Consider the following 27452-nt stretch of genomic DNA (forward strand, 5'->3'; position numbering starts at 1 on the left):
TTATAGGGACATTGTATGGGGGAAGAGTAGACATGCATGATTTCAGGAATTTGCTTGGAATTTGCTCCCTCTGTCCTGTGGCAAGTTTGTGTGGGCTTTCGAAGTACCTGGCCATGGTATTTTCTCTTCTGCATTGCAGAGCTACAGCTTGTCTCCTTCTGGTGTACTTAGAATGTGTGTACCCAGCAGGTGATGGGTGTTCAGCACACCTGCCTCTCACTTAGCTCTTTTGAGGAGTGCACAGCTCCTGGCTATTCAACTGTTTCTCTGGCACCCTGAGCAAATCGACTTGGAACTTGCATTGCCACCCTTCCTAAAAGGGTTCATACTAAAAAGAGAAGAGGATTTAACTTTTGACATGCATGTGGAAAACAGGCTTTTGGAAAGCCAAACCACAAAAACAAAGCAGAAGCTCCCTTGGCTTTTGAACAGAACAGCCTTTTTTGAGAGGAAGGAGAGGGACAAAGAGGACTGAGGTGAGCAGGTAAAGATCGCAACTACAGCTATTCTCAGAAACCCAGATGTCATTATAGCACAGCTGCACTGTTGTTGGGTTACTGCTGCTCGGTGGCGATGGATTAGAATTTTTTTTTTCCTTTCCGTGTTTTTCCTTGTTTCTGTAACTTTACGAGTTCTCCGAATTTTCTTTCCTTTTTAAACTTGGATTTTAATTACGTGCATGAATAGCAACATGAGAATGAAGAATTCTAAGGTTTATACATTATCTCTAGGTGACAGGATTTCGGATTAGTTTGCTTGTAGGATGATATCATCCAAGATAACTAGTATGGCTTTTCCCGATGAAGAATTCCAGTTTAATACATTCAGTACTGACTTCCCTGCCATTTTTCTATAGAAATATTGATTTACTGTATGGAGTTTCTAATGTTTACCTACATCTGATTAAAATGGGCCAGAGCCTGGAGTTTTCTACTTATTTCCAGGTGAATTCTTAACATTTCCTGGCTTTTGAAAGTTCCCCTTCTGCAAATCCTCTATGACTCATAAACCCCAGTTGTATAATTTCTCCCCACAGACCTGGACAATTGTGAGGGCTTGTTGTGGATAATAGGTAGAGGCAGCTAATCCCATGAAACCAGGTGGCTACACCAGCTTCTTTACTTTTGAACCTCTAGCCCAGTGGTTCTCAACCTTCTTAATGCCATGACCCTTTAATACAGTTCCTGTGGGTCGAGACCCACAGGTTGAGAACCGCCACTCTAGCCAACAGAAGTCCAACAAAGCCAGCAAAATGGATAACACCAAGTCTTGGGAAAACCCAGATGGGACACATTGGAGATATTCATAGCTGTCTAAGCCCCAGTAAACCAAACTCTGCATGTCAGGCTCAGTTTGGGAGTATGTTTCCCGACACCAGCTTGTGTCTGGCCCCCAGTGATGTCACAGCAGTGAGATGCTTCCTTCAAGTTGGGTCCATGGCTCCTCTACATATTTGGACTAACCCTCAGGAACTGAGTAGAGTGAACAGCTCGTTGGTCTTATTTGATTTTTTGGGGGGAGTCCTTTTTCAGTGCTGCATTCCTTGAAGGTAAACATGCTCAGGCTGGCCAGCCCCACAGACCTCTGAACTACCTTGAACATGTGGTTTTCTTGATTCAAGAGAGGGAGTTGAGTTTAGCTATTATACATACATATTATATGTGGGTCATTACAAAAGTTTTTAGATACACAAAATTTAAGAAACATAAAATCTGCATGAACGAAAATAAATGAATCCCTCCCAGCAACCCCTGTAAGCTGAGCAAGTGGAAACTTGCATGGGTCAATTAGAAAAGATGCTGTCGACTGTCTTCTTAGAAGTGAAATCATAGACCGTAACACAGTCTGTCTCAAAATATTCATAAGGTATGTACAGAGTTACAGTGTGTGTTATACAATGTTGTACGTTATAATAAGTAGTCCATGCTTTCTGTAGAAGCAGCAGGGAGTAAAGATAGACAAATAGATGAGAATACCAGTCACCAATTGCTACAAAGAATACTCGTTTCAATATACCATTCCATGTGTTTTTCCTGAACATACAAGCATGTACATTAGTGAAAGGTAGGTGCATTCGGTTCCATCGGGGCCTGGGACACCTCACTGGTTTTGACATCCTACAATGTTTTTTTTTTAAGGGGAGAACATACCAAAATAGGACTACAAAACGTGTGGTACATACTGATGTGCCTTGACATTTACACGTGTAAGATGTGGTGCTGTGTAGCTGTGCACATCTGGGGTAACACTTCCAGGGTGATTTTGAAGCTCAGGCCAATTGCACTTCCTTAGCCACAGTTCCCACGATAGGTCCCCTGTGAGGTGTTATCTTAAGACCCATATTTTCCATTAGCAATGTAATATAACATCTCTCTCTGTCAGCAAATACCATTATGTATCACTTTAATCATTTCACAGAGGTCTGTTGCATGCAAGTACCACGATATCTTTACTCATTCCTCTTCTTGGCCATTTTTTCCTAATTGCTGTGATAGCATAGCACCCTCACGAATATGCTTGTACTTTTTTACACATTGCCTTCCTTAGGATGAACTCTGAGGTGTGTCATTGAATAGGGAGACATGTGCTCACATATTTTTAAAGTTTAATTTTTTTTTTACAAAAGTTAGTACTCGTGGTTGAGAACAGGTCCTCCCCAAGCCAGGGTTGGAGCTGGGCTCTCTTCCCCCAAACCTCACTGCTTCTCAGGTTAATTGTCATAAAATGCCAAGTGCCATGGGCAGGACTCTATGATGGGGCTCAGAGGCAGAGGGCTGTGGCCAGCTGTGGGCTTGGCCACATGGGTGTGGGGGGCGCCCAGGACTGGGGCGAGGACACTGTGAGGGCAGACCCCACAGCAGGGAATGCTGGACACAGATGAACCATGGGACCCTCTGCTGGAACAGAGGACGTAAACCAGGGAGTGTTTGATGCTGAAACGCTGGGCTTGAATGAGGTGGACCACCTCCTAGTACTGTACAATGGGAGCTGCCCCATGCCCCCAAATTTTCTCAGCCCCTCCAAGTCTCTGCAAGGGTCTCTGGGTTAATTGTCCCTTGGTCTCTCTGCCTTTCCTCTCCCTCCTTCTAAAGGTCTCACTCCACTTTTCAGTGAGTTCTAGCAAAACATTTATTCCAGGAGCACCAAGAGGTTGAGGACTCCAGAAAAGAAAACCCAGTGAAGGAGAAGGGTGTGGTCACACTTTTCACTCTGACCTTTTCCTGTGTAGCTTCTCTTTCCCAGCCAGCTTGCCAGTTTCTGGCCCACTCCGTGCTTCCACCCTTTGCTCACTTGAAACCCAAATGTAAAGAATCTGCTCCCCAGCCCTCATTTCTGTTCAGACTAAACTCCTCCCTCCATCTGCTTTGGCCCCAAGTTCTTTTCAATTCACCTAACAGCTAACTTGGCCTTACAATTCTGTTCCTTAAAACCCTCTCTATCCACGTCCTCCAGAGCTCTCCCAGACCCAGGGTCCTGGGGGGAAAGTCGGCCTCTTGGAGAACTGTGTTCTCTGCTGCTCTGCCTATCTTTCCTTTTTGCTTGGAAACTCCCTCCCTCTAATCTTCTCTGTCTGTTGAAATCCTCTTCATCTTACTGGGCAACTCTCATGGTCTGTCATCTTTAACAGGTCTTTCCAGGTGGGGCACGGGGGCTCATGCCTATGATCATAGCACTCTGTCTGGGAGGCCAAGGCAGGTGAATCCCAAGGGGGGTTCCAGACCAGCATGTGCAAGAGTGAGACCCCGTCTCTACCAGAAATAGAAAACTAGCTTAGCATGCTGGTAGGCGCCTGTAGTCCCAGCTACTCAGGAGGCTGAGGCAAGAGGATTGCTTGAGTCCAGGACCAGGAGTGTGAGGCTGCAGTGAGTGGTGATGATGCCATGGCACTCTACCCAGGGCAACAGAGTGAGATTCTGGCTCCAAACAAAAAGAAAAAAATAGTCTTCCTAGAAGCACCATAGGATATTTTCATGATTCATACTGTATTTACTATACTCTACTTGGTGTATATTATACCATGGGATTTTAAATTCCTTGAAGGTGAGGACTATAACCTATTCATCTAACAGTTTTTCTGGGTGGGAGAAGCACCATGCCCTGCACCAGGTAGCTGAGACCTGGGTACTGGCTCGGAGATGAATGCGCAGTGAAGGAAGTTCTGCTGATGAGGCACAATTTGTTCCTGAGTGAAGCAGTGTTGGCTCCAACATTTCTCTTTAAGGAAGGATTTAGGACAGCATTCTCATCAGAAGGGCCTCGGAGCAGTTCTAAAGAGACAACACTTGTCAAACTACAAAACCAGAGGCTTTCAGAGCTCCAGTTCCTGCTAGGTGCATGAGTTGCCTCTCCTTCAGTTTAATACTTTCTGTACTTTTGTGTTGTAGGCTGCTTTACATTAATTAAATTATGTCTTGCTGTTTATGAAAGAAAAGGTGTTTATACACACATCGCATCTGTTTCTTGCAGGCAACTATGGTCCTGAGCTCCGCACACTTCTGGTTAGGCTTATTTCTCGTTCCTACTGCCTGTTTGATTGAAGACGTGGCGTGGAGAGCGTAAGTCGAAACATGAAGTGGTGACCGTAAGTCTGGCTCCTCTGTCTGTGTCATTGTCTTCACTGCAGAAGCTCTGGAAAAATCAGATCTCCTACCCCCTGCCAGCAAAACTTTTTTTTTTTTTTTTTTTTTGTAGAGACAGAGTCTCACTGTACCGCCCTCAGTAGAGTGCCGTGGCGTCACACGGCTCACAGCAACCTCTAACTCTTGGGCTTACGTGATTCTCTTGGCTGAGCAGCTGGGACTACACCACCCACCACAACGCCCGGCTATTTTTTTGTTGCAGTTTGGCCAGGGCTGGGTTTGAACCCGCCACCCTCAGCATATGGGGTCGGCGCCCTACTCACTTAACTTGTACTTCATCTTAATATGAAAATATAGGCCAAAAGGAGCGCTGAGAGAGATGGTGTGGAGGTCACCAGGGGCATGGCTCTGTACATGATTATAAGGAAGAACTTTCTGAGTACAAACCTGCCCCATCAGGTTGAGGAAGGATGACTCAAAATTCCTTTCTCTGTGTCTTAAACTCATTGTCCAATGATCACAAATATGGCCTGGTTTTCAATCCCCTGCTGACAGGAAAATTGTGTATATATAAGTCATATGTGCATGTGTGAGTCATTTCAAATTACAAGAAGGAAGTAGTCTTCATTTTTCCAAACAATCCACAGTAGGAATCCTTATAATAAAATTCTTCTAGAGAGTGATTTTAACATAAATATATAAACTAATCACAACAATGAAATTATAACGTAGGAAATAATTCAGTCATACTAATTCATAAATTTTGCTTCTATGTTTTAAAATATATCATTTCCAAAATATCTTGTGTGTAATATCAAACAGCTAAGTCCCAAGATCACATGAATTTTAATTTCATCATTTGGAAAGGTTACTCCAAATGAGATAATAGTGATTTTTTTGTTGTGGGTGGGTCCAGTTCTCTCTACAAATAGTTGCCAACTTCCCTGAAAAATTCAGACTCCTAGCTTGGCTTTACTTTGGGCAAAGTATAATTATTATGGAGCCCTAAGGTAGAGAATTGAGAGTTTAATCTGCACCTTTCAGGAAAAGACGTCAGATTTCATTTTTATCTCTCCATTACTCCCATACTCAATGAGAATTATTCTTGTCTGACAGTTAAGGATGTCTTTTGAAAAAGTCTTCATTTTGGCATTATCTTGACAACTGATTATACCTAATGCAAGGAGAAGAGAAAAGAAGGCTATAGCGCCTATTTCTTTTCCTATTCAATGAGTTTTCAACTGTTAGTAAAAATTAAATAATTCTAATTTTTAAGTGCTTTGATTTACCACTATTTCCATTTTATTTGCTAAAACTATGTTTCTGTAAATAGTAGGACAAAAATCCTCAGAAATGAAAATATTATACCCAGAAAGGGTATTTTCTTAATCTAATAAATGTACTGTAAGAAAGTATTCTATTATTTTCAGCCAATAGGTCCAATTTTGGCTCAATATATTCCCTTGCTGGACTTGTTCATTTCAGATAAACATAGCATGGTCTTGCCTATATTAGATGGCTTTTTCAATATGTAATGATTGAGAGATAGTAACCTGAGTATAAAGTAGTCTATTTTAACCATGCTATCTTATAGTCATTAAAAGTGTTTTATTGAAACTATACATTTGCAAAAGTCTTTAGCGAAAATATCTTTCTTCCGTCTCAAAGAGAATGTTTATAAACTACAAAGTCTCTGTGCCTCCTTGTCTGTTTTCTGGGTCTTTTCCAGTGCATTCCAAGTAAAAAATTCCCTGTCACCATGAAGCAAATTATCTATTCCCTAAAACTTGACACTTGTTTTTGGTTTCCCCTGGTGCTATAAAATTAACACCACTTACGTTTTAACAAGGATAAATCAAACACTTATAGCTCCACCATATGGAATGAGTAACAGTCTTTTCCTTTCCAAGGAAGGTCAGGTTAGTGCAGGGACCAGGGCTCTGCGAGGTGGTGCTGCTGGTCAGTGGGGAGCAGGTGGGCCCTGTGTGCTATCCCTCTCAAGCCTGCTATCTGACACCAGCACTGTGAACCCAACACACAGCTCTTCCTAGGAGCTGACTGTATCTCAGTCCTGGGCTGAGTTGGGAAGGTCCCTGCTGAATTCCAGAGTCACTTCCTGAAACACATTTTTGTTTTGTTTTATTTGGAGGAATGGCAGAGGTAGTGTATATTGGTGTCACCTGGAGTAATTACATATATGCTCAATTTGTAATATCTACTTAATGTCTCAACTACAGTCACCTATCTCTTCAAAAACAAGGATTTTGTGAGTATATTTGGGCATTTTCCCTCTGGTCTTGGAGCCCATATCATATCTCAATATTATACTCAGAGCCTGGAAAATTTGTTGTCAAGGCAAGTCAATTCAGAGGTGTCACTCAATAAGAGAAGGCACATTCTGACTTGTTTACCTCTGCCAAGGCCACATAGCTTCACTTGTGATTTTTCTTTCTGAACTACAGCTTTAGAAAATGTGTCATTTTTTTCTTCCCATACACTGAACAAAAATTCTAGTCCCGATCGTCCCCAATCACCCATCATTTGGTTTAAGTTGTCAAATATTTACTGAGGTGTGATAACGCAGTGAAGCACCTTGACTACCCAGTGAATGGATTAAGGAGCAACTTTAGAAATTGTTCTGTGATGGCAGCACATGGCCAGGTTACAGATCTTGCCATAGTATTACTGCAATTCTTCAATTTTGCCTTGAGCCTTCTGCTTTGGATGTTGGTGGCTGTTGTTCTCTTTTGAAAGGGCTTTTAACTCCTAGCACAAGGTAGCCCTGTCTTTCCACATCCATCTCTGTGAGTGCTTAAGAAAGAGAGTTGCTCTGTCTATCTAAATTTTCCCCCTTTCTTCACCCAAGCCTCTTGCTTCCATTTTAGAAGAACAGAGAAGCAAATTGAGGTAATTCAGTCACTTTTTCCATGAAGTCTGTCAACTTTCTGGATGAAGATTCATTATTAGACTATCTTAAATCAGATTTGGAACGTCATAAACATCTACACTATTACCCTGCTAATCATGAGGGACCAAACTAACCTATCTTTTATTAAAATAATTGATTGATTACATTTGATACCTGGCTAATGAGTATTTTTATTAGAAGCATGAAGTTTAAATTGCCCAGGACTAGTTTAATATCCCTTAGCTTATACTCTTCCAAAATGCTTACCTATGATAGCATGCTTAGGTAAGCTGCCATGTTCAGATTTTCATCAAGGGGAAATTTGTTAGTATTGCTTTATTAAAATAATATAAAGCTCAAGGCCACTGAACACAGAGGAACCAGTTTTCTTTTATCTATCTGTATCTACTGTACTTTACCATTCATCGCACCATACATTCCCCAATTCCAGAATGATTTCATTTCCTTATTATAATCCCAGATAGGCAGTTAAATGGAAATAAGAGGTAATGAGTAATTTCTATATACAATGGGCCTGTTTTTTAAAAGTCTCTAATGAAACTAATTTCTTTTGAAGCACATTGTATTTACTTTTGCATCTACATTTAGAACTTAAAATTCTCTTTTTACTCAACTATCCTTGCAAGCAAAAGGAAGAGTCTAGGAAAAAGCTTCAGAAATAAAAAGACAGAAGGTTCACTATCCTAAACCAATCTATTTCTTTTAAAAGCTCTTTGGAATCCGTATCCCTTGACAGGTCACAGATGACTCTACACTCATGTGTCAACAGCCAACCACCCCCACCCTTCCGTAGTTATCTGGCCTCTTGATGTGGAGTTAGATGAAGCAAGCTCTGGGCCACGTTTACAGATAGCCACTTACTCTGTCAAAGCTGCAGTTTGGAACACACCAAACCCTGGCTCATAGTCATACCCAAATGATGTGCCACTGGCTGATGCTTACAGCCTGACTCTGTCACCTATAAATATTACGTTTTAATCCATTCACATGTAGACTTTGAAAGGGGTGATTTTAGAATCATTTTTCCAATTCAGACCTTATTAGATAAAGGTGCTTGAGAAAGCAGTTTTAAATTGTTAGCGTCCTTTGTACCCAAGTGCTACATGCAAAAAGAATAGCTGGCTGACCACTGTTGCAATTGAGTATTCCCCAATAGCAAGTTCCCAGACTAGCTTCCAGGAGGTAGCCTCATGGAAACTGTCTGAACTGCTGAGTAACTCTTGGATACGGATGCAGTTTGATCCACTGAGAGCACATACAAGGCCTGTGAACATCAAGCTGTTGCCTCTGAGGCCATTTAGTGAATGAATGAAAATAGGCAGCTTCAGTGTGGTGGGCTGGAGTCTCTTTTTTCTAGGTCTACCTAAGGACACCATGTTTTCCTATTCCAGCCTCCTCCTTGGTAACCCTCTCTCTGCCAGCCCAGAAGATACCAAGGGGGACTATTCTAGCCCTGCTGGTAGGGCCAGGGTGAGCAGATGCTGGTGGAGTGAAGTGTCCTAAAATAGTTGGGGGAGCCAGATGGCCCTTCTGGGAATTGTGTGTGCCAGCGGCTCAGAGCAGGCTCTAGGGCACACCAATCAGTTGATTATCAGTCTAGCCTCATAAGCCCTGGAGATAAGGGCAAAGTTTGGGGCCGCACACATTCAATGAACAGTATACATTTGAATTTTTGACTATCTCCTTTCCCTTAAAAGGTTAGATGTTTTCTTTTCCCGTTTACTGTTTAAATTAAAATTCCACAGCCTCTGCTTTGAACTGCAGTATTTTTATCAATGCTGAGTCTTAGGACACTGTTTGAAGTAATTAAGGTATTAAGTGTTAAAACCTGTGTGGTTTTCTCTTGTTTACTTTGTGGGAGAGGATGACAGGCACATATGCGAGCTTCTTGAAGCTAATACTCCATTATAGATTAACTTGAGTGTTGGGAGATGACTTGGTGTTAACAGACTTTCTTTTCTTGAAGGTGGAGGGTGGGCGACAGTATCTGAACCGACCTCTGTCCTCAGAATGTCCCCGTTACACTGTTTCCATTTCTGTGCAGATGTGTTTGCTGTTTGTTCTTGTTTTGTCTTTGCGTCCTGGTACCCAGCAGCATCCTTACTGTGTATTTGAATAGCAGTTGAATCAATGCGTTGCTTTTCATAATAAGGAAACCTGCCGTGGGCTGCTAGTTTTTGAGCCTTTTCTTCACCTAGGTTGTTTCCAAACAGTAGTTCAATTTTAACCTTGTTCAGTCTCAATTTTAGAAAGACCCTGAGATCAACCACTTATCTGAACATTGGGAGATGTTTCTTTTTCATTGGAAAAAAGGGTGCAGGTAACTCTTGCTATGGTTTAAGAAGAGCAGAGGTTCAAATTGTAATAGAAAAGCCAACTTGCTTTTATAATTTCGTAAATTGTATTATGCCATTGAGGCCTATGCATGTGGACCCTAATGATGAGAAAAGACAGATGGAAAATCTGTGCTTGGATATTTGTATTGACTCCAAGTTGAGGGTTTTGCATCCAGTGAGGGTTTTGCATCTGAATAACTGGGCTCCCACACCAGACCTACAGACATCTGGTCCTTTGGTGTTAGGGGAGGGGCTCCTGATATTCATGGTCCTGTGGAGGTGGAGCCCTTGTCATGCACAGATGCCTTGAACAGTCCACGCAGCCCTAAGCCTCAGCCGGACAGCATCGGGTGTGGCTTGAGAGGAGAGCAACTAGTCACTGGTCTTTATAGCTGTGTCAAGTTCCTGTGCCATGTTTTTTTGTCTTTCCCTCATGATACAGGGCCAAGCACACCTGCAAAAAGACATTGCTGGAGGAGGTGCAGGAGCTGGAAACCAAGTCCAGAGTCATGGGGAAGGAGATGCTTCGGGACAGTAATGGAAAGAGGTGGGGCAGCTCTCTCAGCACGCACGACGAACACAGTCCTCTAGCCTTTCCTACACTTGCGTCCTGCGTGTCTTTTTCTCATCTCGGCTCTCCACGAGAGCACACCGTGCTTAGTTTTCATTGTTTTGGTTATTCTCAGTGAGATTTAAGTTGTATTTTCTCTGTGGCCATGTGAAATTTGACTTTCTGGGTTGTTGGGCCTGTCCCCAGGTAAGACCTGGGATTATTACTGGATCTGGAGGTGGAAAAACAGCCCGTGTGCAGAAATGGACATCACAGCAATATCATCTTAAGGCAGAGGAGTCCAGGTTTAGCTGTGTTACCGAAGAGGATTTTGAAACCAGGCTTCTGCATTTCAGGCCCAGTTATCCCACCCAAGGATCAGTGTTTGTGGTGAGGGCTTATGTGCCAGATAATGCATGTTATTAGTTAGTTGTGTGAACCTTGTTAAAGTCCACTTCGGTACTGGAGAGGTGTTTTTAATGAATTATTTTTCTCTACTGGGGTTGGGGAAAATCATGGGAACTACTGGAACAAATGATGCCACTCGCTCCAAGTGGGGACCGTGGGGAGTTTTGTTTCATGGCATATGTTTAAATGTTGTTGCACCGCCCTCTGTTAAAATCTGTATGTGTGCTACCACAGGAAGTTTCCCTCCCAGGGCCAAAAAAAACCTTGCAGTGTACCAGAAAGCCACTGCTATATTATTAGGGATATGAATGTTTAGAAAATTCTGAGTACAACTCTCCTATTAATGCTAAGAAGGGAATCTGTAAATTCAGATGATACAAAAGATCTAGAAGTCGAATGCTTCAGCGGTTCTCAACCTGTGGGTTGCGACCCTTTTGGGGACTGAACAACCCTTTCACGGGGGTCGCCTAATATCAGATATTTACATTACGATTCACAACAGTAGTAACAATTACAGTTATAAAATAGCAATGAAAATAATTTTATGGTTGGGGGTCACCACAACGTGAGCAACTATATTAAAGGGTTGCAGCATTAGGAAGGTTGAGAACCACTGCTTCAGATATTCCCACATTGTATTGTATTAAAAGCAATGAAGACAAAGCAATTTATTTTTTTAAAGGAAGAATTCAAGCATGTCAAGAGGCTTTAGAAGTACAATTTCAACTAGATGTTTTAGGATTGAAGTTATGGTTTTTGTGTTTATTGATGTGTTATTTTATCTTTAGCAAGTGAGTTTGTTAAGTGTTCATTGTGCAGCAGCCAGGCTAGTCACTGTAGAAAAATCATTAGTCATAATGATTCAAAAATCACTGTCTTCAGTAAGTTTAAAATTGTGACTTCGTGGGGGCAGGAGGCTGGGTTTGTGTTAGATCTGTGTGTAACCCCTACAAAAAGCAGCACATGGTCGTGGTGTGTGCAGGGCTATTCTGTCATACAGTTTTGACACAGGGCTTAGCACCTACTGATTTTTCAAGGACCTACAACCTTCTTTGAGATCTGAAAAAAACTAATTCATAGGCTCCAAAACTTGGGGAGTGGGAAACCCCTGCAAATTGAAGTTAATAAATGTTAATAAATGTTCAAAATGAATCTCAGTCTTAAGAACTGCTAAGGATCATAAGTCTAATAAGTTTTATTATATTTACAAACAACTTACAGGCTTTCCTGTATCTCAAGTATATATACATATATAGTGATTGCTGAGTGAGCTGAAGTGATCTCTCAGTAAAATGAGAATTTCCGAGCAAAATTCTAAAATTCCTTTCAGCCGTCTTAAAGGAAAATATTGTAAACCCTGTGGTATAAGAATGCACTCTGATTTGTTTATTCTAATGTGAGACAGGGTCTCATTCTGGTCTGTGAGATTCTGAAATTAGCCCTGAACTTGGGGTCAGTAAGGATGTTCAGAAGAGGCAGAGACCTGAGAGGCCACCTGGCTTAAATAATCAGGGAGGGATTCCTGTTGCAGACAGATGAGCTATAGGGCTCTGAGGATGTGAAGGACTTGAATAGACAGGACTGAGTGTGTTTGTGGGCAGAGAAAAGAGGCATTTCCCAAGGCACAGCCCTGATTGTGTGCAGAGAGCAAGCCCCACTCTGCTTGGAGGGCCGCAGGCATTTTGTAGAGACCTGAGGCCTGCATTTGAATTTTGGCTCAGCCACCTTACTGTGTGACCTTGTGCAAAATATTTCATGTGACGAGATTTCCTCTCTGTCATAGAAGGTGGCTAATACTTTTGGGAGAGATTAGAGTTTATGAAATAGTGTATACAAGGGAGTATATTGCTTGACCTGTGCAGGAAATAGGAGAAATCAACTGCTAGTCTACAATCTGGCTAGATAGTCATGATATTGAAAGAAGTTGTGAGCTGTCAGCCTTGAAAGACAGCATGAGGCTGGGGGCAGTGGTTCATGCTAGCACTCTGAGAGGCCAAGGCAAGGCAGGTAATCACCTGAGCTCAGGAATTCAAGACCAGCCTGAGCAGGATCAAGACCCTGTCTCTACTAAAAATAGAAAACACCACCCGAGCATTGTGGTGGGCCCCTGGAGAGGCTGAGGCAAGAGGATCTCTTGAGCCCAGGAGTTTGAGGTTGCTGTGAGCTATGATGCTACAGCACTCCACAGTGTAAGACTCTGCCTCAAAAAAAAAAAAGAAAAGAAAAGAAAGAAAAAAGCATGAGCCAACCATTGCTTTTTGTTGATTAAAAAAAAAAAAACTGAATTAAAAAATTCACTTGGTTAAAATTCACTTTTAAATGTTAAAATGGACATCAGAAAACAGAAAAATTAGAGTTTAAATGTGCTTTAAAAATCTGTTTTCTGGTGCCTTTGTAAATTTCACCATGTAGAAATGGTCCCAGGTCTTGCTTCTCTTTGGGATTCCTATACAGAAAGTAATCTGGGGACTCTGCACTGCTCATCCTTCTCAGAGCAGCAGCCACCCCCCCTCTTTGTTTTTCTCTGTCCTAATTGCTCTCAGATTTTCTGGGTGGTCCATCTGCAAACTAGATAATGGTGGTGTGCTGCTCTCTGCAGAGGGACCGCCTGTCCTGCTGTCCCGTCAGGCCTCCTGAGGGCTGCCTCACAACTGTTTCTTAATCACCTTTGTTTGCTTCCTTGACACCTGCTTGGATTCCTGTGTGCTCTGTGTCCAAGAGGGGTGGAGGGTAAAGATTTCTTCTGCTGGGTTCTTCTAAAGATTGTGTAGATCCTTTCTCTGAGCCCTCCTATTTCTGTGTCTTCTCAGACCTTCCCACTCCTTCTTCCTCACCCCCATCTGATTTTTCGGTTTACTCGTACATCTATCAAGATGTCAGCCTGGCACATAACAGAAACTATAAGTTTGTTGAATGATTGACTGAAACACCTAAGTCCAGTGGCAGGGAGGATGGAAGGTGGCCCTGCAGCCTCAGACAGGCTGGAACCCTAGTGCTGGCATGTGGGCTCCCACTGAAACTGGCCACAGAGAGATGTCAACAGTCAATGCAGTCAGGGAGCCTCTAGGGAGAGGGCAGTTCATCTCACTGCTTATAAGTGGAGCTAACATAGACTCACAGATGGAGAGACCTGGGCAAAGATGCAGAGGCCAGGAGCTGGTCCCCCCCAGCAGCCCACAGCCTCCCCTTCCTGTTCCAACCCCAGCCTAGGCACCCTGGGGCTCTCAGCATCCCTAACTACAGAGGGTTACTCAGCTCATATTCCACAGCACTCCTTAGGGCCCCTGAGAGGACATTCTGCCAAGTCATAAAACCCAGGTCCAAGTTACTGGCAAATATCACAGCACTTTTTCTTAGGAATGTAATCATAGAAAAATAGAACAAAAAATCTTTATGTATTAATCTTAAAAAACCCTCTTGTGCCAAATGTACAATCATAATTTTGAAATGGTAGCTAGAGATATTCTAAGTTTCCCTGTGTGCCTTTTATTTATTCGATAAAATACTTGAACCTCGCACATTAATGAACTTGTCTAAGCCCCATACTTTTACGCTGTTCCGTTAAATGTTAAATTTTCATTAACATGCTTTTGCTCTTTCCTGTCTTCCAAAACTAACCTATGGACTTTATATGTAAACGAGCCTAATCTCATGACCTAGGGAAGCCAAGCTGGTAATAAGGAAGAGTGAGATCAGGGAACCAGATATCCAGAAAGTACAGTGGAGTAAGAAAATGCTTTAGGTCACTAATAAAAATGTTTGTCTTGATTTAGTTTGCCCTTCTTGAAGGAAGTCTTTCTTGATGCAGTGTTTGTGTACATTATAGACTCTTGTTAATATCTGGGTTGGTTGGAATACTTTCTCCAGGCTGTCATGCCCAGTATCCCTCACCAGGGAGAAGCCAGAAAGCTGCTCTTCCGTGTGCAGAGGAGTCCACCGTGCATGTTGTTAGAGTGTGTCTGAAAAATGAGGAGCTATATGGAAGAAAATTCTTTTTTTTTTCATGTTTTGGTAATATTTTTCCCCTCTTTATTCCTAAGTGTAAGTCATACATTTTGTTTTCTTTTACTAGTGGAAGAAAATCTACCCACGTCCACTTAACCTTTACGGAAAGAATATAAACAAATGCCTAAAATGTCGTGTACACTGACAGACATTTTTTCCCCTTACTTTTTTTTTTTTCTTCCTTGGTGTGAAGTGAATGGGTATTCTGTAATGTTTTCAGTATTATGGCAAACAAGCAAAAGGGTGAATATACTTGTTGAAAACACCTAGTTTTGAAGTTATACTAGTCCTAATAAACCACAAGGAGCCCCTTGTTATGGTTTGTCTTTCTATCTGTTCATCAGGGTTGGTGGGAGCCGGGTGGGGCGGCTGGGGATGGCTGTCTTCAGTTTCAAGGTCAAGCAGTCCGGGTTGCCGCATCTGCCTTCACCAGGAGGGTGGGGGATTCTCTTTCACTTAAGTGCTTTCCCTCAGTATAGCTTACTCTGTGCCTGAAGGCAGCCGTGTGCCAGGTTTCCCTTTGGTTTTGTGTCCTCGTGAACACTGATGCAAGGCTCTGTGACCCCCCAGGCCCTCCAGCTTGCGCACATGGGGTAATCTAGATAGCCCATAGCCCCTAGGGAATTCAGGAGAGAAACCTGAGTCACCCTGCAGCCTGGTGCTGTCCTAGCTTCCATTTCATCCCTCCGCTGCTTCTGAGCAGTTAGGGCCCTGCTCCAAGCCTCACACTGGTGATCTGGGAATCCTAACGGAGTGTTACCTGCTGAAAAATAGGACCAGAGCCCGAAACACATCAGCAAAATTTTCAAACAAACCAAAGATTATCTCCCCACTCCAGGCGCACTCTCCTTGTAAAACCAATTCTATTAAACAAACAAACAAAAAACCCCACGAAACTCCCTGATTCATTTTGAGTGAGCACTCAATTCAGAAACACCCATTCTGCTTTGCTCTTTAAACAGAAATCCTTTGATCTTTAAAGTCATGTTTTAAAAGCTATTTGGTATCATCACACCTCTGAGTCAAAATTGGTATAGCCGCCGAGTTGAACAAGACTTTATACAAGCCTAGACTATAAGGTACCTGGCTTTATTGCACTTTATTCCTCTAATATGGACTTTATATTATTTCAGGGAAAATATTTTTTTCTCACAGTATTGGCTGTTGGCATTTCGTGTCTCTCTCGTCCCTTTGCTTCCCTCTTACCCCTCCCTCACTTTTCTCTTAAAATACCTATTAGGTTTTTATTAGCCAAAAGGATAGGAAATCATGGCATCATTTCAGCAAACCTCTCCAGGCCAGGTGGCAAATGTCTGCTTCCAACACCTGGTTAAGATTTATTTTATTCCAGCTGCATTTTTTCCACGGCTGTGTCATGAAGCAGAGGAACAAGTGTGAACTGTGGAGACAGACAGACCTGAGCTGGGCTCCAGCCTGGCTGTGTGACCTTGGCTGGGCTATTAACTTCTCTGAACTTTAGTTTTCTCATCATACATTTGCTTTGAATGAATAATACATATAAAATCTACAACATAGGTAGCAATTCAGAAAGTGTTCAGAAGTTTAGAAAAGGGATGACCATCCATCTCATCCCCTGACTTAAAAGCTGAATAACAATTAAATGTTACAGGACATTTTTAACATCTAGTGTTTTAACTTGGAAAAGATGTGAACACAGCAGGCTCCCTGGTTTGTCGTCAGAGTGTGCCCTCTCCCTAGTTAAGGGTAAAAAGCTGAAATAAAGATGAATCCCAGGCACATCAGAGTGGTGTGGGCTGGGCAGCCAGTGAGTTTTGGAGTGGGGATGTGAGGAGTCCAGTGAGTTCAAAATCCTGGTGGTTATCCAAGGCAACCTTTGAATTATTGCTTTAAGGAGCTCCTCTGTGAAGAAGAGGGTATCCCCAGCACAGGCTGTCCCTTCTTCTCTGGGCTGTCCCGTATACAATTCAGCCTGGCCATGTGGGCCCTTGCCAGCTCTTCCTCCTCCTGCAGAGTCCTCTGCTCTGACAAAACATGTTGTGCCCACACCACTGACTCTCTGTCTGTCTTCTATCCCTGGGTGCTTGGTCTCCCCATCTTCCCAGGGTCCTGTCTCCAGTGCCAGCTGCTTCTGTTCTGCATGGTCATTTTCCCTCATCCCCTACCGTGGTGCCTGTCCCTCTCCACTCCACCTTCCCTGCAGCTAACAGCTTCATCATGCCTTGGTTCTTTGCAGCCTTTGAGAGTCACCCACCACCTGTTGAGCCCAATATAGACCAGGGCCACACAACATTTTCACAGGGACCTCAGCCTCTACCTCCCCTACCCTCCTCCAGGTGTGCTCTTCTGCACCTGAAGCAGCCCTCGGTCTTTCTCAGTTGACTGGTTTTATGTAGCGGTGTTGCTGCTGTATCCTGGGCACTGGGCCAAGCCTCATGGATAGGAGACAACTATTGTCCTAGAGGAACTTGGAGCTCTGGGGACAAACACTGTCCACCTCCAGGTACTTTCTGATGACACTGACTTCCCTGCTGTGATGTCCACCTGAGCTTCCCTGAACACATTCTTTTTATAAGTTTTTTTTTTCCAGTATTAAAATACCCTAGCATTTATAGTGGTAGAGAGATTAGCACAAGGAACTCTTAGGTATTCATTGCACAGAGCTAACAGCTTTCTGGGTTTTGCCACAATTGCTTCATCTAGTCCCTTTTGCTCTGATTCTTTCCTTGCTAAATCCTATAAAGCAAATCCTAGATAACCATGACAGTTCACCCATACTTGAGTGTATAGCTCTAAATACTCCATTAGACATTATAGTATTTATTATGATACATTGAATACTTGTTTATGTTATTAAATATAAATATTATAACCCCGGTGCCCATGATCACATCTCAAATCAACAGTAATTCCTTAGTGTTAATCAAATATCAGTCCAGAAACCAATTTGATGGATTGCTTCAACCCTGCCTTTTTAGGGTTGTTTGATTTGTATTAGATCTATGTGAGGTCTGCACATAACGTTGGGTTTCTTTTTTTCTCAAGTCTCTTTTAATCTGGAGCAGTCCCCCTTCCTTAGTTGTAATGCCATGACCTTACCAGACGTTATTCCCCACTGTTTTTTCATCCTAACCCGATCACTACGTTCTGCAAATGAAGGTTTCCTCATGTGCAGAAGTGAGAACTAAGCCTCAGCCAGGTGGCATCACCTCTGCTCAGTGTCAGCCAGCTGAAGAGAGAGGCAAACCCACATTTTATAATCCCACCACGCCAAAACGTTGAGAGCCATCCAAATACCTCCATTTGTAATCTCCTCTGTATTAAGGGTGCCTGGAAAGCCACAGAGGTCAGGAGGGATGCTTACCTGTGCTGTGTGATGAAAGGGGTCAAAGCCTGCCAGTCTGATAAAGCCCCATGCAGAATTTCAAGGAAACTAGGGTCTAGTAGTTGTATGCTGTTGCCTTTTAGATGCCTCCATGTAGGAGAACGTGAAAAAATCCTACCCTCTCCCTAAGGAATGTAGGATTGCCTTTCTGCAGGAAATGTGAAACCCTCTGACAAGTTCAGAGAAAATAAAGGCAAGGGAGTACGAGAAAGTTCTTCACTGTTTTGATAGGGCTCCAGAAAGAGAAGCCTTGTTGAAGAAGATGATTCCATCCAGAATCACCTTCATGGAGCCTAATATGTTCTGTGAAAGAAATTAATTAGGTGCTTTAATCTCATGGAGGGAAGAACTGTGGGCAAAGCCTAAAACCAGCAATCATGTTTGTTTTAGACTACAGAGGGGAGTTCTTAAAACAACTGAAGAGTCAACAACACTTCCAGGCAAGGCCGGTTAAATACTCAGAACAGGTGAGGAAATGCATTAGTGTAACAAAGGGAGTGAGTGGTGCAGGAAGTCACAGAAAGGCTGACCGGATTCCAGATGGGGTGTCTGAGGACTATTTGCATCCTGGGCATCCAGGGAAGAAGACTCTTCAGGAAGTAAAACATCTCATTAGCAGTTAGTCAATGCCTAAACTGCCTGCGTCAACTGGAAATAATTGATTTTCTGTTATTTTAAGGTTGTTTAATTCCAAGAGCCTTTTGTTGCTAGTATGGACTGACGTTTAATAATTGTTTGAAAAATTTTTATAGCCGGGAGTGATGGCTCATGCCTGTAATCCTAGTCCTCTGGGAGGCCAACACCAGACTGAGCAAGAGTGAGACCCCATCTCTAAAAAATAGCCAGGTTTTGTGGCAGGTGCCTGCAGTCCCACCTACTCAGGAGGCTAAGGCTAGAGGATCACTTGAGCCCAGGAGTTTAAGGTTGCTGTGAGCTATGACACTAAGGCACTCTACCCAGGGTGACAAAGTAAAACTCTGTCTCAAAAAGAAAAAAAAAAAAATTATAAATACCAATTGTCATTTATGATGAAGCAAGAGAGGGACTTGTTGTTCACCTCTAAAGTGGTGCTTTAGCTGTATTAGAAATCTAGTCTGGAGCTGAGCCGCTGCCCACTGCTGTGAAGGAGAACAGAAGTATCTGTGGAGAGAATGGGAACAAAGATCCTTTCCTTACTTCAGGGGGAGGCGAGTCTGGAGGGAGGACCAGAAAGTGGTTTGCTGGTTACAAAAACTCAGGACTGTATTTCCAGAATGACTCAAGTGCATTTATTTTTTAAATTATGATAGTTTAGTTTCATGTCAACTTTCCCTATTTACCAACAGCAATTTTTTTTTCAAAAATCATTTTTATGGCCAAGCACTCTGAGCAAGAGTCAGACCCTAACTCTATTAAAAATAGGAAAACTATCCAGGTGTTGTGGTGTGTGCCTGTAGTCCCAGCTACTTGGGAAGCCGAGGCAAGAAGATGGATCACTTGAGCCCAGGAGTTTGAGGTTGCTATGACCTATGACGCCACGGCACTCTACACAGGGTGACAGAGTGAGACTCTAGTCTAAACATAATAATAATAATAATTTTTACTAATTAATTTAATGTCACTACCAGGACTAACTAGTGCTGATGGCTTATTACATCCCTTTTAAAGTAGTAAAGAAATACTTTAACCTTTTTAAGTTTTGTTTTGTTTTGGGAGAGGTGGTTTTATTTAACCCACTTGAGGAACAATAGAAACATTTGAGGCAGATTTGCAAAAAAACAAAAAAATTTTTGTTGTTGCATAGGTCACAAAACTTGAATAGTGGTATTATACATTCCAGGCAGGGATTAGTTCTTCAAGAGAACTTACCAGATCTTTGCTAATCGCTTTTCTATTTCATCTATTTCATTATCAGTGAGTTGTTTGCTTTTCCCTTTGACCCGCCTTTCTTCCCTGCCCCCAGCCGTGACAGATCGCTGAGAACAAAACATTCCAGCCAGCTGAAAACAGCCAACCAAATACACCCAAAGTACACCCACTCTGAAAGGGAGCTACATATAGATGTGACCTGGGATGCCTAGACTCTGCTGTTCACTTCCCTGAAGCCTTAGAGAGGCTAAGGAAAGAAGTGTAGGCTCTCTGGCAACCTGGAGTTCTGGAGTGAAGTGATTTTGTAGTGCATATGAAAGAATTACTGAATCCCCTGGATGTATTGGGCTGTCAGAGGAAAAAAGAAACTTCATGAGAAGTGCTGTATGTTTTGCACTTACATTTGATGGCAGCTTTTGCATACTACAACACGAGTACATCCGCCCAGGTCCTAGGCATAGTCTTTGTTGTAAAGTGTAATAGCTCTGTGTACATAGCACTTGGAAAGCCAGTCAGGGCCCAGTTTGGTCACATATAAATGTTACCATTGACCCTGTGATTGAAAAGAACTTGGGGAATCTGTAAGTTATCACTGGGAGATTGTGGCAGGAATCACTGTATGTAGCAACAGATTTAATGGACTCTTGGAGATAATTCTGTATTAATAGGAACGGGATTGGAGGATCTCTTCTTGGGTCTAACAAAAAGCAAGCCTGGGTCCTGTGCTAGTTTATCGAAGAATACATCCCTCTGTAGACTAGGACAGAGGGATGACCATTTTTCACAGAGCCTGGGTTGTTATCTATTCAGCAAGTCCCAGTTAAGTCTTCCCTTCCTAACAGGGCAGTGATAATATGATTGTTCGGTGTTTATTCTCTTTCTCTGCCAATTAGGATTGGCTTAAGGCCCCTTAGGCAGTGGTAACTGGGAATTCACACTTACTAATGAGCAAACATTTTGGCTTCATAGCAAAAAGAACAGTGATCGCCCTAATACGGAGTGAGTCATATACTCATCCCTTCTGCAGACATTTATCAAAACCTGTGATGTTCCAGGCCAGGCTATGTCCTGGAACAAGAGAGACAGGCCCCACTGTGTTAAAGCTTGCCTGCTAGTGGGGGTAAGGATACTGAACAAGAGAGAAGTGGAGACCCTTAGGAGGAGAATGAAGCTGTGTGTGTGAATGACAGGGCTGGGTGGTCAGGGAACCCTCCTCAGATGACTAAGGAGGGGAAGAGAAAAACCTCGCCTCTTGCAAGTCTCACAGCTGACACCCCCGTGACCAAACAGATTAATAAAAGAAAAGCATAACAAACTTATCAGAGTTTTACATGACATGGGAGCCTTTAGAATTGAAGACCCAAAGACAACTGTGTTTTTATGCTTAGGTCCCATGAGGAATAGACGGTCATGTAGAAATGTGATTAGACAAAAAGAGGGTACAACTGAATGGTAATTAATCAGCTGTGGGGTATTAAGTAAGGCCTGTCTTGTTAATATTCCCTCCTGCACAGGATGGGGCAGGACCCTATGGAAGGAGGGTCTTGTGACCCACTCTCAGGCAAGGTAGATCAGAGAATTCCTTGGTGACCTGCTTGACCATAGAAGTTAGGGGAGGGGAGGGTGTCTTCTTGCTTCTGAGGCCCTTCCAACCCCCTTCAGTTCAAAGTACTGTGCTTTCTGAGCTCGGACAACTCTCAAACTGAGTCCTAAATAAAACAGCCAACCAAGGGAAGAACCATTCCAGGCAGCAGAAAGAGTTGGTGAGAAGTCCTTGGGGAAACGTGCTTGGTGTGACTGTTGGGGTGCCTAACATAGCCCCACGCAAACCTTTCCCTTCTTCTCCTCCCCCTCCTCTTCTTCTAAGATAGAAGAAGCAGAGACCTATTTAGCCCCACCCCTGAACTTTGAGTCAAAGGACCATAGCTCACCAGTGCCCTCCTGGCAAGCTCTGAAATTTGCCCACCCCCTGAGGCCCCATATAAAAGACATCTCTCTGACGACCCCTCTCCACCCCTCTCCCTGGTAGATTCTCTCTATGCATTGCCCCGGCAGGTCACTGTGCTTTTCAGTAAACCCTTGGCCTTAACACCCGCATCCTGGTCTCATCTCTGGGCACTGCTGCTTACAGCTTTCGGTGACCAGTACCTAGAAAGTGAGAAAGTACTGAACAAAGTCCCCAGAGGGAGCAGTGGCCCGATCCTGCCAGCCATTGTGAGCAAGGCTGAACACCTGGACTTCAGCCACCAGGAAACATTCCCACAGGAAGGATTTAAACAAAGGACATGCCTGAGACCCAATTTTTGAGAATTTTTGATCATCATAGCATTTTAAAGCCATGGAATCCCATTCTCAAATAAAAATATTAAATAAAATCTCAGGTTACGTATGATGGTGTGGAGGCTGAGGCAGGAGGATTGCTTGAGCTCAAGAGTTTGAGGTTGCTGTGAGCTGTGATTATGCCACTGCACTTCAGCCTGAGCAACAAAGCAAGACCCCATCTCCAAAAAATAAAAAAGTAGATTAAGTAAAATCTCAATACTACATGTAAAACATATAGAAAATATTTATTAGTATGAATTTATTATGCATATTCAAATGAAGACATTTATTTGTTTTAAAGTCAATTCATGATACAGTGAGGTATCATTTTTTCAAAATGACAAAAACTTGAAGTTAGCATTAGGGAGGACAGTTTTACATCATCTCTCTGTCTAGGTTGCCTGCTTTCCTTTGGGTTATATTGAGAAAAACCCTGATGTGTAAAGATTAGTTGCCAATTTTAAGTGTTTTAACAGTTTACCTTGTATCCTCAGACTATTTCTCATTTTTGTTCTTGACTATATTGTTACTTAAATTTCTCATCATAAATGTACAACTCATATAAAGAAGCAACCAACAGTTTTTGTGAACACTACAATCCTTTGAAATAACCCATATGATAACTGATGGTTCTCCTGTTACACAAATGACTTCTGCAGACAGAAACATAGTTCGGGTAATGCACTTTCAGCAAAATAGGCTGAAGGCCAGTATTTCATATGAATGGATTCATAAGATTCTTATTTGAAAAATAGCTACACATAGTTATAATGTTTCTAATTAGTGACCTATTTGCAACCTCAAAAACAAGAACCTTTAAATCTTTAAGATCTTTACACAAGCAAGTTAACTTGAAAGCATTTGTGGTTTTCAATATATTAAGATATTATGAGTACTATATGACCCCTTTACATACTTGTTTTAGTTAAATAATTTTTAAAAATATTTAATGTATGCAAGATATAATTTAAAAACTAGTGATTGTAAGAATAGTAAATGATGTCATTATCCTAAAAGCATATATTAACTTTATATTTCAACTTAGTCTCAAAATCTAGATACATGCATGTCTCAAAAAATTTGAAGTCTTTGGTCAGAACATACATTGTAAAGAGAGTAAAGCACATTTAATTATTTTAATATTATTTTTACATTTAGTTAGGAACATAAAATGAATACATAAATGAACATAAAATGAAGGTATAATTTAAACAAGAGTTGTACGTGTGCTTATTGAATTCACTGATAAATCACTTATACTAGTAGAATCCAAAATTTTAAATTCCCCCATAAATATTTTTTCCAGTTCAGAAAAATCAAGTATCAGAAATAGTCAGAAATTTTATATGAAAGAAACTTTAGATAGTCAAGGTATCTCTGGAAGGATGGTTGTTTTGTTTATTAAAGCATTGATCTGTCTCTCAGACCTTGTGTCCTCTTTGCTGGCTCCCACCTATTCAGAAAGCATTTGATTTTTAAGAAAGAACCAAGGACAGGAACTTACTGAAAACACTTTTGTCATGTGGAACTTTGGGCTTATTGTCGACCTATCATCTTTTCACCATCCTCACAAATTTACTGAAAAGTAGAAAATAGTCCAGGTTGTCACAGACCAGAGACAAAGCCCTTCTGCACGTTTCCAATTCACACACAGGGCCTTCCACCTGCTGCGGAAGATGATAGGAGAAAAGCACTTAAAAGCCAGCAGCCAGCAAGGCTGGGCTGTGTGCAGGCACGCTGCCATGTTGCTGGGCAAATTGGTTGTACTCTGTGACCAGACATCTAAAGATATTCTGTATGCTGGAGCATTTGAGACACAATGACATTTCAAAATAAAATCCAAATGGGCTTTTTGCTAATGCAGAGAAATGCCACACATCTCTGCTGCCTTTTGACCTCTGCTTCTTAGACCCCAAAACTGTGCAGTTGCGATGCAGCCAAGTGAAGATATATTAATAATAACACATCTGCTGTGCCTCCAGGTTTTTACTTTAGTTTCTTTAGTATTTGGAAATGACAATTTGCTTATGTTCTCGAAAGCAATTTGTTTGTATCTGTGCTGTTTTGCAAGGAATTTGTACAAAGTGCACTGTCTGACTCCAAATATATGAATTTCTTGAGGCTCTTCAGGGAATTATAGGCTGCCCAGCAGACATCCTTCTCTATGCACTTTAGATTTTGGGTTCTTACTGTTCCATATATGATGACTTTTTCTTCTTCCTTTTTAGGTAATATTCTCAAAGGACATAACCACATCATTTTATCAACTTTACTTCATAGTTTGTGTCACTCCTTCATTCTTTGCATTTGTTTCTTTCTTCAACACAGCAGTTTATACTATGCATAGGTTTCGGGTTTTCTGACTTTTGTTTTCATAGCTCTGTTGGCATGTGTCCAATTTATGACGTCATTGGCAGTGCATAGGCTTTGGAATACACCTTCTCTTGGTCCATTTTTATTTTCTGCACTTTCTTTTTTTCTGAAATAGAGTCACTTTGTCACCCTCAGTAGAGTACCAGGGCATCATAGTTCACAGCAATCTCAAACTCTTGGGATTAAGTGATTCTCTTGCCTCAGCCTCTAAAGTAGCTGGGACTACAGGCCACAATGCCCAGCTCAGGCTGGTCTCAAACCTGTGAGTTCAGGCGGTCCATCCACCTCGGCCTCCCAGAGTGTCTATGCTACTTTCATTTAGTGTCGTCAGAAAATATTTTCACATTTCTAACAACTGATAAATGTTCATCAGTGTTTCTCATTGATTTCTACTATTTACAAAAACAACAGAAGAAAACAAAGTAACAGTAGCGAAATAAAAACCTGAAAATGGAGTTATTGGTGAAGTTTATAATTTTTCTCCCAAAACTTTGTTCACCCATCTGGAAGCAGCACAGGATATACTACTCCCCTAACTATTCTGTCTTCTATAAACCATTACCCATTTGCATCCTACTCCTTACACAGTTTTCACACAAACTATTTGCTGGGCAAATAGGATTATGATCTTTCTTTAATGCATATGACTGGCCGTATTCTGTTGTGAACAACTGTGCTCTACCATTTAGTAGATGGTTTACCTTACACAACCTTGGTGAGTTTCCTTCCTAATCTTCAGGGGTCAATTCAGATAAAAATGGAGCTTCTGAGAATTTCCACACATGGTTCCTCTTTTGTAATTGTTAACTTAAAGATGTCAATGTTCTTATCCTTTATGTTGATGTTAGTATAATCAAGAACGTGTATCAAACCCTTAATATTTGCCCAAGATGGAACTGGGCAGTGAGGAAGTAAAAAAAGAGTAAGGTAATGATGGCAGATAAGCAGATGGAAAGTGGAAATGCAATGTGAAAAGTGTTTTAATACAGCTATGGAGAGAATTCTAAGAGAGCCCTGGACAAATTACAACCTCTTACCAGGTAGTAAGCAGGGAAAGAGGATTCTGGCTGCAGAGAATGAGCCAGGAGATATAAAGAGTTATCTGGGAACGATGAAGTTTAGTATCATAGCGCTGAGAGTCCAGAAAGGTGGTAAGAGGTTAGGTTGGATAAGTAGATAATGGCCAAATCATGATGACCTGTGATGACCTGATGACCTGTGACCTGTGATGAAGTTGAGGCTTTATTTTGTAGCCAAAGGAGTCATTGAAACCCTCCCTAGGTAGAGGTGAGAACTTATAAGTAAATCTCATTCTATAAATGGGCTACTTGGCCCCTCCTTCAAGGTCTCTGCACTATGACCATGCAAAAACAAAGTGATAGTCACCAGGATTCCTCTCCCATGAAGGTTGTGTTAAGATATGCATAAATCATCTGAGAGCGTTTGAAAGTCCACTCCCTCCTCTCTAGAACAATTTACATTCTAGAAAGGTTTCTTTATGGTGGTCTCATACCCTTTTGAGGAGAAATTAAAAAATTCAGATTAACTACAGCCTGGCACATAAGCACCAGGCATCAAAAATGTGCAAATTTAAACTGATGCCCCCCTTGGCCCAACCTTAAAGTGCCCTTTAGCCAATAGAGTTTATGGCACTGCTAATGCAAGGAATGTGATTAATCATAGAAGACCTAAAGGTTCATCTAGTAGAAATAATGTATGTTGATTACAAGAATGGAAAAGATAATAGAACTGAGATTACTATTAGGAATTACATCCAAAAAGTGCCCTTTAAAACATTTTAAACCCGGTGTATCACAAGGTCAGAAAGCCAAGAACAGTTAGCTGGTTCCATCGTTCTTCCATTCCATGCCCTTCGATTTACCCTCCTTGCTCTTTACCCAAAGCATATTCTCTTGGTTCCTTGAAGTCTATCTTTGGGCCACTGGTTTTTAATTACTTTGGAATAATCACTCTTGTGTCTTTAGAGGATGCTTTCAATTGTAAATAATAGGAGCCCCAATTCAAACTGACCTTTAGAATGGGAGAAGCACTTAGCGTGTTTAATTTGAACATCCTGTGGTCACAGTTGATCCACCCCCCCAGCCAGAATGTTATCAAAGACTCACTGGTCTTCCTTGTTTTCATTTTTCCCCCAGTGCTTTATACCAAGTCTGCCTCCTGGCCCTGTCATGATCACAGGGAAGGTGCCTGAAGTGATGGGGACTATGAACACCCTTGTTCAACAGTGGAGAAGGGGGCGTTTGCCTGGACAACCAATTAACGGAACTTCCTGTTTTCCTTGATGGGACCATGTTGAGCCAATTCCTACATATATCCCTGACTATGAGTGCTCTTCCATGGGAGAGGGGAGAAATGAATGTTCAGGACAGCAATTTTCAACCAGTATGCTGCGCCATACTAGTGTGCTGAGAAAATTTTTTAAGATCATTAATTAAATTATTTTTAAAAGAAGTTCAAAGCACAATAAGCATATTCTTTTGTTTTTGATGAGCATAATTTAAATGTGCTGCAGAAGTTTAACTGTAGATTTGAGTGTACTATGAGATGAAAAAGGCAGAAAAACACTGGTTGGAGAGACCATTAATGTGTCTACTTCAGGCCTCCCAAAATCTAAAGAAAGCTATGCACCATGTCACTATGGGTAAATTTGCATTGGGTTTTGGGGGATCCGTTAACCCACTGAAGACTGTCATTCTTTATTTTTAGCTTTATTTAG

At 41.9% G+C, this 27452-nt stretch overlaps 1 protein-coding gene and 1 pseudogene across 4 annotated transcripts in view; one reads left to right on the forward strand and one right to left on the reverse strand.

Moving 5' to 3' along the window:
• The window catches only part of ATP8A2 (ATPase phospholipid transporting 8A2), a 752313-nt gene that overhangs the window by 680815 nt on the left and 44046 nt on the right, over positions 1–27452 (forward strand). For all 4 annotated transcript variants that reach the window (XM_053563905.1, XM_053563906.1, XM_053563907.1 and 1 more), the window contains 2 exons: positions 4468–4556; positions 10288–10392. In XM_053563905.1, coding sequence (XP_053419880.1) covers positions 4468–4556; positions 10288–10392 — 194 coding nt within the window. The remainder of the gene's footprint in view (positions 1–4467; positions 4557–10287; positions 10393–27452) is intronic.
• Positions 931–1602, reverse strand: LOC128566838 (MICOS complex subunit MIC26-like; annotated as a pseudogene).

This window comes from Nycticebus coucang, chromosome 15 (assembly GCF_027406575.1).
Source record: "Nycticebus coucang isolate mNycCou1 chromosome 15, mNycCou1.pri, whole genome shotgun sequence".
In the NCBI taxonomy this organism is placed as follows: Eukaryota; Metazoa; Chordata; class Mammalia; order Primates; family Lorisidae; genus Nycticebus; species Nycticebus coucang.